Consider the following 13186-nt stretch of genomic DNA (forward strand, 5'->3'; position numbering starts at 1 on the left):
CCTTCTCATGATCTGCACATTAAGATATAAAAATTAAGAGCTACTGGCAGTATAGTCGGTTGTATACTGGCAGCATGTGGTGAATGCTGATTTACAGTAGGAGACAATAAAGCTGATCTGCAAAGAGAAGAAGACAGGAGAGGCAAGGAGCCCCAGTGGCAGTGGTGTTCATGTTCCTGACATTTAGCTGTAACCCTGTCCTTTCTGCAGTTTGGCTCTTCAACCCTTCCTTCAATATGTGTAATCCCCAGTGTCCTCCTAGTAATGCACAAGTGTATCAGTTATCTATTGCTGCATAAAAATTCACCCCAGAATTCCGTGGCTGGAAACAACAAACATTTATTATCTCACAGTTTCTATTGGTCAGGAATTGAGGAGTAGCCTAGCTGAGTGGTTCCAGCCATTTGCAGTCAAGGTGTCAGCTGGGGCTACAGTTCTCTGAAGGCTTGGCTGTGACAGACTTGGAAGGATCCACTTCCAAGATGAATGGCTCTTGTCTTGGCAGAAGGCTCAGTTCTCTATGGGCTGCTGGCAGGCCTACTTCATTGGCTGTTGGTACGAGACCTTGGCTCCTCACCACATGGACCTCTCCACAGGCTGCTTGAGTGTCCTCACAACATGGCAGCTACCTTCCCCCAGAGCAAGCAATCCAAGAGAGCAAGGAGGAAGCCACAGTGCCTTTTATGACCTAGTCTCTGAAGCTGCACACTGTCACTTCCACTTTAATCTGTTCTTTAGAAGCAGATCACTATGTCCAGCCCACCCTCAAGAGGAGGACAATTAGGCTCCACACAAGTAATCAACATGTATCTAATTCTGTGGTCTTTCTGTTCTCGCTGACCACTGCCTTCTTCTTGCCTCTGGGACTTAGGTGTTTTCCTCACTATACCAACTAAAAGCTGTCCTCTGGGGTGTCTAGGTCTTTCGGAGGTGCCCTGGGGCCTCAGGAGTTCTGTTTTATCCTGTCTTTTCAACTCTGATACAACTTAGTGAATCTATTCCATGTAAAAGGCAGTTCTGCCTTGGCAGGACACCAATCCCTCCCCCACACTGTGGGGTTAGAGAATAATTTTAAACCAAAAAATGAGGGCACCGTATGTGAACAGAGTATTTAAAATTTGTGCTGCTCCAAAGCTCTGGGGCTCAAGGTTGTTTTACCTACATACTTTTATTTCTTAGGGAGGTGAGAGGGATCTTAAGAACTAATAGTGACCAGTGATTTCTCTGGTGGTCAGTTCCATGAAACACAAAGGAGGAGTTTGAGGAAGGAGTGGATGGTCAACCTGCAATCGCTATGGTGACAGGTCATGTGGAGGACTGAGAGAGGCAGTGGATGTGATTTCTCAGAAAGCTGTCCAGTGGAGAGATGGGAGCAGGAGGGCAGGAGCCACACTGTGAGGGGCGGGTGAACCCATCAGGGCTCTCGGTTGTAAGCAACAGATTCTGACCAGGCCGATGTGAGCAGAAAAGAATTTAGTGAAAGGATATGGGGATAATCATAGAATTTCTGGGAACACTGACGAAGCAGCTTCTGAAAATGGGCTGGAAGAGGAAGACTGGCCAGAGCCCAGATCATGTTACAGACACAGTGACTACCAACCATCATGGACTCCAGAGACAGTGGCCTATAACACTGACACCTCCCAGAACACTGGACATTGCTGCCACAGCTACCAAAATGGATATGCCACTGCCCCGCTTCTCAGCGTCACTTGCTCCCAATGCAAAGTTCAAGGCAGATCCATCTGGCTGAGTCTAGATCATCTGCCTGTGCCTTGTTTGCCAAGGAGCTAGGAAAGCAAGACTTTTCAGCTTCTGACACTGGAGGTGGGCTCAACCTCCCACCAACATGCAAAGGGTGGGGAATCTTCAAACGTGAAGAAGACCCTGATCCAGGCAGCCCACACTCCTCAGAGTTCACTCCAGGAAGTAAGAAACTTGAGGGTCCAAGATCATTCTTGTAAGAAGTTTGGAGGGAAAGGGAAACAGAGTGGTGAACTAAGGGAAGAGCAAAACCAAAGGGTCTTTTCTTTTCTTTTTGGTAAAATTAAGGGACCTGAGCAGTTTCACAGAGGAGAAGAAACAAAGTTTCTTGACAAGACAAGGAAGCTGGCACCCCATTCTGCCTCTAGCATCAGGACAGAACTGTTCAAAGACAAGACCACTTTGAACAAAAGGACATGCTTCTGAAATAAAGGAACTAAAAGCATTACTCATGACTCTTCAAAAATTTCATATAGTCTTTCTTGGTCTGCTTATTAATTACATTATCCCCATATTAAGAATGTTGCCAGGACTCCCCTGGTGGCACAGTGGATAAGACTCCTCGCTCCCAATGCAGGGGGCCCGGGTTCAATCCCTGGTTGGGGAACTAGATCCCACATGCATACCACAACTAAGAGTTCGCATGCCACAACTAAGGAGCCCTCAAGCTGCAACTAAGGAGCCCACGTGGTGCAACTAAGGAGCTGGTGAGCCACAACTAAGGAGCTCCCCTGCTGCAACTAAGACCCAGCACAAATAAATAAATAAATATTTAAAAAAAAAAAAAGAAGAATGTTGCCTAGCACAGAGCAGGATTAAATAAATATTTTTGTAATGAAAAAATTTTTAGTTGTCTGTTGCCTTTAATTAACATCTAAATAGATACCATATTCTTCTATAATTAAAATATGGAAATGTCCATGAACAAAATAGATAAATTTTTTGTCATATGCCTAGGAAAGAATGGTGGCAATAAGATACATCCAAGGTTTCAGCAGCAACATCTACGCAGCCAGGGCGTGGTCAGTGTTTGGGGACAGAGGTAAATATCCGCAATCCGTGCATACCTTTGATTTCTTCTTTTAGTGCCTAAGGAAGCAAAAGAGCATCATCATTGTTTTGTATTTGACACTGATTACAGTAAGTCTCTATGGGAGTATTTTTATATAGCTCTATCTCTGTAGGAAACTTTGCACACACTTTCTTTAAACAATGTTTCCTTTTTTTTTTAGAATCAGTATTTAAGCTGGCTCAAAAATCAAAAGGCATAAAAGGCATGCAGTAAAGTCTCCCTCCCACAACTGTCCCCCAGTTTCCACCTCCAAACCAAATAGAGAACTGTTGGTATTTTCATGTGCATCTTTGCAAGGATTTAAAAATGCATATTCAAACTAATATGAATATATATTCCATCCCAATACCTTTTTAAAACACAAATGATAGTATTTCAAACACATTGTTCTGCACTCTCTTTTTCCCTAACACTGGGGATCTTTCCATATCAGGCATAAAGCACACCCTCATTCTTTTTTGTATCAGCATAGCATTCCATTATATGTATCATAACTTTTTAGCCTGTCCCCTAATGAAGAACTTTCAGGCTGTTTTTTGTGTTTCGCTATTTTGAGCAAAGAATAGCTGTTCTTTAAAACCACACTGGGAGTTCCCTGGTGGTCTAGTGGTCAGGATTCCACGTTTTCACTGCGGAGGCCTGGGTTCAATCCCTGGTTGGGGAACTGAGATTCCACAAGCTGAGCAGCATGGCCAAAATTTTAAAAAATTACTTGAATAAAAGAAAATATATAGCTTCATGAAAAAAAAAATTTTTTTTTAAATAAAAAGATAAAACTACACTAATCAGCACCAATTCCCCAATTTTACTCTAAATCAGAAAATAAAGTTGTAAATTACGAGATTTGCTTAAGGCTACAAATGATGTCAGGGCCCAAGTGTAAATGGGCAACCACAATCAAATAGATATTTAGCTCCTGAAGTACCAGGAGACAAACTACAGGACCTGAATGAGGCATGGGAGTCTAAGTCCTTTTATACTAGGCCCAAGACACCACAGTGGGGTAGACATTTTTTTCCAGTCTATCCAGCAATCTCCCTTCTCCCTTTCCACTTTAATTGTGTACTGCTGGTGGGACTACCAATTGACCTGTACTGAGGTAGCTATGTGCCCCTGGACCAGCCTGACTGGTCCAGGGGAGGCACATGACTCAAACTGGGCCAATCAGAGTCTTCCCTGGGATTTTTCAGTGTAGAGCCTTCTCTCTTGGTCACCACAGATATACCTTGTCTTATTGCACTTCGCTTTACTGTATTTTGCAGATATTGTGTTTTTTCACAAACTGAAGGTTTGTGGCATCCCTGTATTATCAGATGATGATTAGCATTTTTTAGCAAAGTATTTTAAAATTAAGATATGTAGATTTTTTTTTTTTTTAGACATAATGCTACTGCACACTTGATAGATAAAATATAGTGTAAGCATAACTTTTATATACACTGGGAAACCAAAAAAATTCATGTGCTTGATTTATCATCATGGTCTGGAACCAAGCCTGCAATATCTCTGAGGTATGCCTGCATACTGGAATACTGTCGCTTGGAGGCAACTTGGAGTCCTGTTCCCCACCAGGAAGAGAAAGCCCATCTCCAGTAGGAGAAAATGAGGCCAACATACAGAAACTGGAAGCTCAGAAAAAGAGAATATGAAAGAACAAGCAGATGAACTTAAGACCCTGAATCTAGATAATTTCATTACATGGGCCAATTAATTACCTTTGTTTGCTAATGCTCGTTTTAACTTTGTCTCTGCCACTTACAACAAAGAGAATACTAACACATGCGGTCAAGTTTATTGAGTCAGAAGGATCCTTAGAGATAATCTAGTCCTATCTCCATCTTTGATAAAAAAAGAAATAGAGTTTATCCCTGTCCAAAGTCAGCAAGTGAGCAACAGCAAGTGAGATAGAACCTGAACCCAGGGAATCCTGACATCCTGGCCACCCCTGATGCCAGGAGCTGTGGTTGTGTTGGGAGCCAATGAGCTGCCCCACCACCTCCATATTCACAATAAGCCCCTCAGCTCTGCAGATAAGCAGAAATGCCTCTGGAAAAAAAAGCCTCATGTCACTGCTGCGAGAGGGAAACACAGTGCCCTGAGCCACATGCTCTCTGCTTTCTGCAGGCATGGAATGTTCCCTAGAGGCTGTCCCTGTGTCTCGGCCACAATTCTTAAAGCCTCTGTGGCTAAATGAGGGCCCAGTCACAGCTTCACATGAAAGACCCTGGACAGAGAAACCATCCAGGCTTTGATCCCTAAGCCCCGTGCACTTCCCCTTCCAGGGCCTTCTCCCCACTCTCTTGCAGCCCTCAGAGGGCTCCCCAACACAGGTCACAGGATCTTACAGCTACAGAGGGCCTTAGAGATCACTTGGGTCACTTTAAATAGGTCAGGAAACTGAGGCCCTAGTGGGGAAATGACTTGGCCAAAGTCCCACAGTTTATAAGATGTAGAATAGGTAAACATTTTTCAGCACCCGCTATGCCCATGGCATTATGCTGGGTGCTGGGGACACAAATGAAAAAGGCATGGGAAAATGATAAAAAAGGTAAGGAAAGTAACTCAAGCCCACAAGAAGTGGATTCAGCACAGACAGTGATGGATGCTGCCAGACCACAAGCCAGCTCAGCACTGCTACGGGTACTGGTAGGAAGAAGCATTTGCTACTGCACTGGCCGTTTGTGGAGGAGGTAGCCCAGGAGCGGGACAGCGGGAGGTGCAACAGGCAGAGAGGCACAGGGCACCGGGCCCAGGAGAGCAGGTGAGGAAAGGCTGGGAACCTGCTGCAATTCACCAGGAAAAGCCTGACTTTGAGTCAGGCCCACGGAGGGGACACTGAGGCCGACCACACAGAGGATCGGAAATCCCAGATGAGGGTGGGACCGGGCTCCATGGGCAACCAGGGTGCCCACTGGAGGGTTCTGAGTAGGAGAACAAGGGCAGAGGCACCCTTCGGGGAGGATGATGGACAACAGACAGGAAAGAGGGCAGAGAAAGGGAGAGGGCAACTGCTATTTACCAAACGCCTTCCCCATGCCAGCACAAGGCGGGCACGTGTGGCCAGCACCTCACGTGATCTTCACCAGCGAGAACTCTGAAGCTCCAGTCTCACTGTAACGTGCGGAGCTGGGATGGACCAGCTCACCCGACACAGAAGGGAACACGGCGCTTGCTCTCCTCTGTGTGGCTGCTCCCCAGGGTGGGGACAGGATGGATGGGGAAGGAATCCTCATCATCCTGCCATCGCTGGGGCCTGGCCCAAAGCATATGGCAGTGACGCCCTCTGCCACTGCCTCCTGCATCACCCACCCCACGACAAGCAGTGCTTGGCCCAGCAAAGCGGCTGCTATGGTAACCCAGGCAGTAGCTGCTCCAGGTTAAAAGTACACCAATGCCAGGAGGTGAATTCTCTGAAATGGAAAGCCTTTCAGGCATTAAACATTTAATTTATCTGTAAATCAATAACAAAACCCAGGCCAGCTCTCCTTACTCTCTATAAACTCTCAACAAATACTGATTGAGCTGTTTTATGTACCAGGTCCTTTGTTAGGTGTTGGGGACACAGCAGTGAAGAAAACAGACCTGGGTTGTATAAGTGAATCACTCTGCTGTACACCTAAAACTAATACAACATTGTTAATCAACTATGCTCCCATATAAAATAAAAATTACGAAAAAAAAAAAAAAAGAAGAAAAGAAAAAGAAAAGACCTGGGCCTGGCCTGCATAGTCTGCTTCCAGGGCAACGACAGACAAGTGAGCAACGTTCTCCAGCAAGGACGGGGCCAGGGAAGGTACATGTTCAGTAAGGGCCCAAAGGAAACCTTGAGCCCAAGATGATGTAGGTGATATTCTCCCAAGCGGAGGAAATTGCTGTCCCCTGAACTTGGCGCAGGTTCCTCGCAGCATTTATAGGTAACAATGATGATGATGGTGACAGCGGCTGACATTTATGAAGGACTTACCATGTGTCAGACACTGTTCTCAGTGCTTTTCATGACTTTACCACTAATCCTCAAAAGAGCCCTTTGAGGCAAATCCTATTACTCTCCCTGTTACAGATTAGGAAACTGAGGCACAGGGAGGTTAAGTAACTTGCTCAAGGTCACACAGCAGAAAGTAGCAGAGCCCAGATTTGAAATGTGGGCAGTCCAACTCCAGAACCTGTATCCTTGTAACCATGGCTTCAGGCCAGGGGATGTGCTGTACTTAACAGCACCCCCAGGAGCCCAGTTGCACTAGGCAGCCTGAGTAGTTTTGATAACAAAACCCGAAGTCCTACCAGTTGGGGATGATCTGGGCCAGCTGGGTCTTCCCTGCCTTGTCTTCTACCTTGGCTCCAACCCCTGGGATCACATGGGGCTAGAAGTGCTCCTGGAGGACAGAAGTGGTTGCTGTTTCACCCCAGACTGCCCAGTCAGACCAGCAGCATGCCTTAGGGCTGTACGTGCCCACATCCAAGTGAAGGTGGACTCCACAAGGAACCCAAAGATGGATCCAACAAGCAACCGGACCACAAAGGGCTGGCAGGGCCAAGGGATGGCGGCAGGGACCTAAGTATCCAGGACACAAGGCAGAAAAGCTGGAGTCAGACGGTGGAGGGCATTCATTCCCTGCCGGGCAGGTGGGAAAGCAGCGTTTGAGCCTGGCAGAGGAGTGAGGGAGGGGCAGCTCAGGCAGGAGGTCTGATCTGGACAAAGGTCCAGATGCATGGAGAGACCAATGGGCAGGGCCCAGATGGAGGATCTGGGCCAAGAAGGGTGGGGAAAGGCCTGGAAGAGCAGTCTGGAACACCTGGACTCGACTTTCATGACCAAAGCTGTGCTTTACAAAAGTTAAACTAGTTCACAAAGTGCAACTTTCCAGAACGATGTCAAACACACTGGCTGAATGGGGTGAGTTTATAGACATAGGCCCAAGGGTCAAGGCTGGAATAAATTCCAAGTAAAATAAGCATAGAAAATGAATATGTTGGGCCTTAGTCTGGTTTAATCTGATGTTCCAGACCCCTGCTGTTGTTACTAGGTCTAGGGCAGCTGGAGCAATTTTCTATCAGGCCATCCCTGTTTACCCAATTTAGGACTACTTTAGTAGTCCTAAAAGAGGCTTAAAAAAATGTTCAAATCTACAAAAACATACATATTTTCATACTCCTGTGTTTACAAATACTATTCAATATGCAACAATAACAGTACACAGTAAACATTGGTAGCACTATACAGGGAAATGCAAAATAACTATTGGGCGGCTTGTTTTCAATTTTGAATAAAATTCATATTTGCCTACAATCCGATCCCAGATAGTTTCAGTTTATGTTTTTCTCGGATCCTGAGTCCTGTTCACATGATTGTGGTATTGCATTATTCTTTCCTAGGACTGGTGGTACAATACCATCCCCACTTGCAGGCCCTTTCAGATGCGGAGACCAGTGGCAAAGCCTCTACTGACCTGATTTACCATCTGGTGCTGCTGGACAGTTCTCTTCTCCTTAAATTCTTCCGATTCGATTTGAATTTCATACATTGCCCCACAGCCTCCTGAAATAAATGTGATTTGAAAGTGTTTCAATTATTAAGTTACAGCAGCCACAGTTCCTTATGTCCTTGAAGTAAGTACCACACAATCCAAAGAAGGTCTGAACGTTATCATTCAGCAGAAAGTTGCTAAGATTGTTAGAAGATCATAGCTTACAATCTGACCACGTCCTCCTCCTGGCAGGCTGCCTCGATCCAAAACATGCTCTTCCTTTGGTAAGGCACTTGCACTGCCCAGAATTTTGCTTCTGGGGTAGGAAAGATAAGGCACAAAACATGCAAAGCCTAGGAAATGTAGGTTTTCCTACTATTTCTTTTTATTAAACCAGCAAATGCCATGGAAGAAGGTGGGAGGGACTGAATTTCAGGGCTCCATCTCCCAAAGAACTAGCAATTGGTATTTTTAAAAATGCAAAAACACACTAAAATCTGATTCAAAAACCATGTGCAATACTATCCAAAATAAAAGGAACAAGGAAGCATGAGAGACAGGGACACAGCATTACAATAAACAGTGAAAACATGCTGGTCACGGAGCTGGGCTCTCCAGCACCCCTGCTCTACAAGCAGCATTAAGGGTTTCCCCCTGGGCTGCAGCAGGGAGGGGGTGGCTATCCGGGGATGCGCTCAAGGCAGAGCTTGTGTGGACCCATCCACCCCCAGCCCGAGCTTTGTCTCCACATGGCTGGAGAGCTAGTGTTGATGACTGATGATAATAAAACCTGCTGCTCTAGCATGAAACAATGCGGCAAGAAAGAACTCAGTAGGCTTTGTTAAGCTTTTCTCATGTGTTCTAGGAGCCTAAGCTTTGGCTAAACCAAGGTTCCTAGCCTTGATCCCCTTTCTGCACTCTACCCAGGGCTGGGCAGAGTGAGACTGGAGGTCAAGTTCCAGCTCTCCCCTAACTGGGCCTGAGGCAGGTACAGGACTGGTGACATCAAGACCTCAGCAATGGGACTTCCCTGGTGGCACAGTGGTTAAGAATCTGCCTGCCAGTGCAGGGGACACGGGTTCGAGCCCTGGTCCGGGAAGGTCCCACATGCCGCAGAGCAACTAAGCCCGTGCTCCACAACTACTGAGCCTGCGCTCTAGAGCCCACGAGCCACAACTACTGAAGCCCACACACCTAGAGCCCGTGCTCTGCAACAGGAGAAGCCACTGCAATGTGAAGCCCGCCCACCGCAACGAAGAGTAGCCTGCGCTCGCTGCAACTAGAGAAAGCCTGCGCACAGCAATGAAGACCCAACGCGGCCAAAAATTAAAAAAAAAAAAAGACCTCAGCATTGCCCTGGGACCCCTGCAGAGGGCTCACCCAACCTACCATTCCAACAGATCTTTAGATTGGTTAATTTCCTATAGTGTCCAGAATAAAACTACTTTCTAAACTTTCTCCCTATCCTTGTAAATATTATGTTCCCAGAGAAGCCAGTGAGCCCTCGAGCAATGCAGAGTGACAAAGACTGTGTCTGGGTGTGGGAGATGCCACCCCTGGCCAGCTCTTCCACATGTGTGTCTAGATAAAGGCCTTATCTTCCCCGTCTGGTGTGGGCAGAAGCTGATATCCCAGCCTGCTCCTAACTCACAGTCAGCCTGAACTTCGAGGTGCCAGCGGCCATCTGAGAAAGGCAGGGCCTGGCTGGGGCTGGTCACTGGGCTCAGGACAGAGTCTGCCCTGGGTCCTGGCTCTGCCGCCTATTCCCTGTGAAGGGCTAGGCAGGTTCTTAGGCCTCTCTGGGCTCGTCTTCCTGGAGTCTGTTCCAGCTCTGGCATTCTAGGGTGTCAGAACAATGTGGGGAAATTAAAGTCTGGCTCATCTCAAAGTCAAATTAAAGGCTGTGGACCTGAGCCCCAGGGTGACTGAGAGGGATCTAATCTGAGCTGGGCCAAGCTGGCAACCACAAGTCCTTGCAGTTCCCCACCAATGTTTCTGCATCCCCACCTCCACCCTTCCAGCGGGAGAGGCCAAGGTCTATGTGTCTAAAAGCCACATGTATTGAGAAGCCACTGACGGCGAGTTCCATCCAAGCCCCCTGCCCTCTACCCCTCCAGTGGGTAAAATCTTACCAAACTCTGTGGGAAAGATGAGAAAAACTTTACCTGAAATGTCAGTGACTTTGATAGCTGTAGCTCGAGGAAATTTTTCTTTGAGAATTTGGGTCACTTTGAGCTCCCCCTCAGTCTGCGAGGCAAACATACGCTGGGCACAGTGGAGAAGAGGAAGCTACCACAGAACAGAGGAGAGTCACTGTGCAGGCCCCCCCTGCCCTCCCCTGCAAGGCTGGGCCCCCGGCTAAGTCAGGGGGACTGCATGGTGTCCAATGCCCATTTAAGCTCTCCAGGATGCAGAATAAACTTTTTTTGAGGGGGGAGTGGAGTTGTAAATAACTCACTTTGACTCTAGAGATAACAAGGCCCCCAACTTAATTCAACAAATGTTTAACTCCTCATGCTAGTGAGACACTATCATGATGACGGTTTAATAAGTGAGGTGCCTGAAGCACTAAGTAATATGCCAAGGTTGGATCCCTTAATAAGATGCAGAGTCAGGAGAGGCCAGGCAGCCTGGCTCAGGTGTGCCCTGCTTAGGCCAGCATGCCAATGACCACGTACTGATGGGGCCAAATGCCACCCACCCGTTAGGCCTGATTAACACTCTACATTCTCTCCAGTGGGGTGTAACCCTGTGGCCTACTGCTCAATAAGCCAGCTACCCTTTGCAATTCTTACTGGGAGAAGAAACAGAATTCTATTAAAGGACCTGAAGTCAGAACATTTTTAGATTATTTACCATTGGCAGTAACACTCCCCCCTCCCCCAGTGGCTATCCTAAGGACCCAGTGCTTCTGATGGGAATGTGTCTCAACCCTTACGGATGAAAGAGCACAAAACCATGTCGGCAGCCCCTTGGCTGCGTTGAGCACATGCTAAAAGGGGAGACTGAAAATAGAGCATGGCAGGCCTTCAATGTCAGGCTAAAGATTTTGGACTTTGTTAGACAGGCTTCCTGGTGCCAAAGTAACAGTGCCTTTTGAAGCAAGTCAGGAAAGATTCCCAGATAACAGTATCATTACAAAGGGAGTAGTACCAAGCATCCCTAAATGGAGGAGGAAGGCGGGTGGAGCGCTGTTCATCAAGTGCTGGTGCTGACGGTAACATCCCTTCACCTCCTCAGTCCCGCCCATCCTCAGGCCTTTTCTGACGGCCCAGAGCAGGGTCCTGGGTTATAGAACCTCAGAGCTCCTTCCTTAAAATGCCCTGTGCACTGACTCTTTCACCAACTGGTCTTAGAAGCCAAGACTGAGTCTGTCTTGTTACTGCAGTCTTCCAGAGCTGACCCAGGGCAGACCCTCAGGAGGACTTGGGTTATGGATGAATGAGTGAATGAATGAATGAGCAGGGGAAGAACCACACGATTCAGGGCATATGTACTGGGCACCTGCAAAGAAGTCCTGATTCTAGCAGGCAACTGAAATGCAGGTCAGGAGAAAGATCTGGAGGGAGGCTGTGTGAGTGATGTACAGAGGGAAAGAATCTTAAGTTGAGGGCCTGGGTAAGACTGGGGGGCGGGGGGGAATGGGACCTCCTCTGAAGACAGTGCCCTGGGGGGCAAAGGCAGAGGGCAGCCAGGTGGCAGGCAGAAGCGGCAATCACTAAGGAGTGAGGGTGGTTAGCACTGCTGACTCCTTGGGAGAAGCCTTTTCCTCATCTCAGCTGATCTGCAGGCAGCGAGCGCCTTTAAACCAGTAATCCACTGACAAAATCCCCGGAAAGCCGACTGTCCACTCTGAAAGTCACCAGCAGAAGTGCCCTTCATGCTTGGGGGAGGCAGGTCCAAGAGAAGGAGGAATGTGAGAGGAAAGCGAAAGAAGTGGATGAAGTGAGGAAAGAATGAATCAGAAAGGGGGGAGAGAAAATTAGCAGGGCGCGTGGTGAGTGCCCTCTGCTGGCTTCCTACCCCGGGAGTATGGGATTTGGGGAGGGTCAAGGTCACAGAAGCCAGGCGGACTTTCCGGAGCTCTGACCCAGCCAACAGTCCCCGGCACGCACGCCGCGACTCCGGGTTATGATTCCCATGTCTTCGGCTCAGTAAATCAACATTGCTTTTCCCGTGCCCGCTGTATTATGACTGTTTATGTATCTATTCCTCTCGGCCTCAACCCCCACCCCGTTCGGGAGCTTCCCCAGCACGCGCCGGGCCTGACACTTCTCCCAGTGCCCGTAGTCGGGCCCACTAAATGAACGAACCAACCAGTGAGTGAAGGAGAGAAATGAAGGGCAGGTCCTGGGCCCGGCGCGCCGCCCTCTGTGGACCAGTTCCCCAGCCGCGGCCGCGGCCGGCCCCGTGGTCCCAGCGCAGCTCCCGCCCAGGGGAGAGCAGCCCGGTCCCCGCCCGCGCTCACCCGGCGGGTCCCGCGGAGCAGAGGCGCTGCCGCGGCCGGGCTCCACGCCGCCATGCCCGGCCGACGCGGCCCGTCGTCTGAGGTCGCCTTGTCGCCCAAAAGACGCGGAGCCTGGGACCAGAGCCGCCGCCGCCACGGGCTAGGTCGCCCCCTGCCGTCCGGAGGCCGCGAGCCGCCCCCGCACGCCCGGGGCCGCGCCGCCCCGCCCACGCCCAGGGCCCCGCCCTCTGCCCTGGCTCTCGCCCCGCTTCTCCTGCCTCCCAAGCCTCGCCCCCAGCGGGTCCTTCCTCCTCTGCCTAGAAGCCGGTGCTAGGTGCTCGGTCCTGCAGGACTTTCCCTCGTCGTCCCAAGGACCCTGGTGCCCTAGGTGGAACGCCTCCATCCCAACTCCCCACCCGAAAACTTGCTGCTAAACTG

The 13186-nt window shown here is 48.8% G+C and overlaps 1 protein-coding gene across 1 annotated transcript; it reads right to left on the reverse strand.

Moving 5' to 3' along the window:
* Positions 1–2607: 2607 nt before the first annotated feature.
* BOLA3 (bolA family member 3) lies at positions 2608–12877 on the reverse strand. Its single transcript, XM_068565030.1, has 4 exons — positions 12770–12877; positions 10467–10590; positions 8284–8372; positions 2608–2853 (listed from the first exon to the last, which is right to left on the reverse strand). Exons 1-4 carry the CDS (start codon positions 12821–12823, stop codon positions 2788–2790), a joined length of 333 nt encoding a protein of 110 aa, XP_068421131.1. The 5' UTR covers positions 12824–12877; the 3' UTR covers positions 2608–2787.
* Positions 12878–13186: the final 309 nt, after the last annotated feature.

Source organism: Eschrichtius robustus, chromosome 15 (genome assembly GCF_028021215.1).
Source record: "Eschrichtius robustus isolate mEscRob2 chromosome 15, mEscRob2.pri, whole genome shotgun sequence".
NCBI classification, from domain to species: domain Eukaryota; kingdom Metazoa; phylum Chordata; class Mammalia; order Artiodactyla; family Eschrichtiidae; genus Eschrichtius; species Eschrichtius robustus.

Bases quoted from the DNA above. Each gene is read 5' to 3' on its own strand.
- BOLA3 (XM_068565030.1), bottom strand. From the start codon at position 12,823: ATGGCGGCGTGGAGCCCGGCCGCGGCAGCGCCTCTGCTCCGCGGGACC. The intron at 10,591-12,769 runs GTGAGCGCGGGC...GTTCTGTGGTAG, and splicing joins TGCTCCGCGGGACCCGCCGG to CTTCCTCTTCTCCACTGTGC. The intron at 2,854-8,283 runs GTCAGTAGAGGC...TTGCTTCCTTAG, and splicing joins AGCACCAGATGGTAAATCAG to GCACTAAAAGAAGAAATCAA.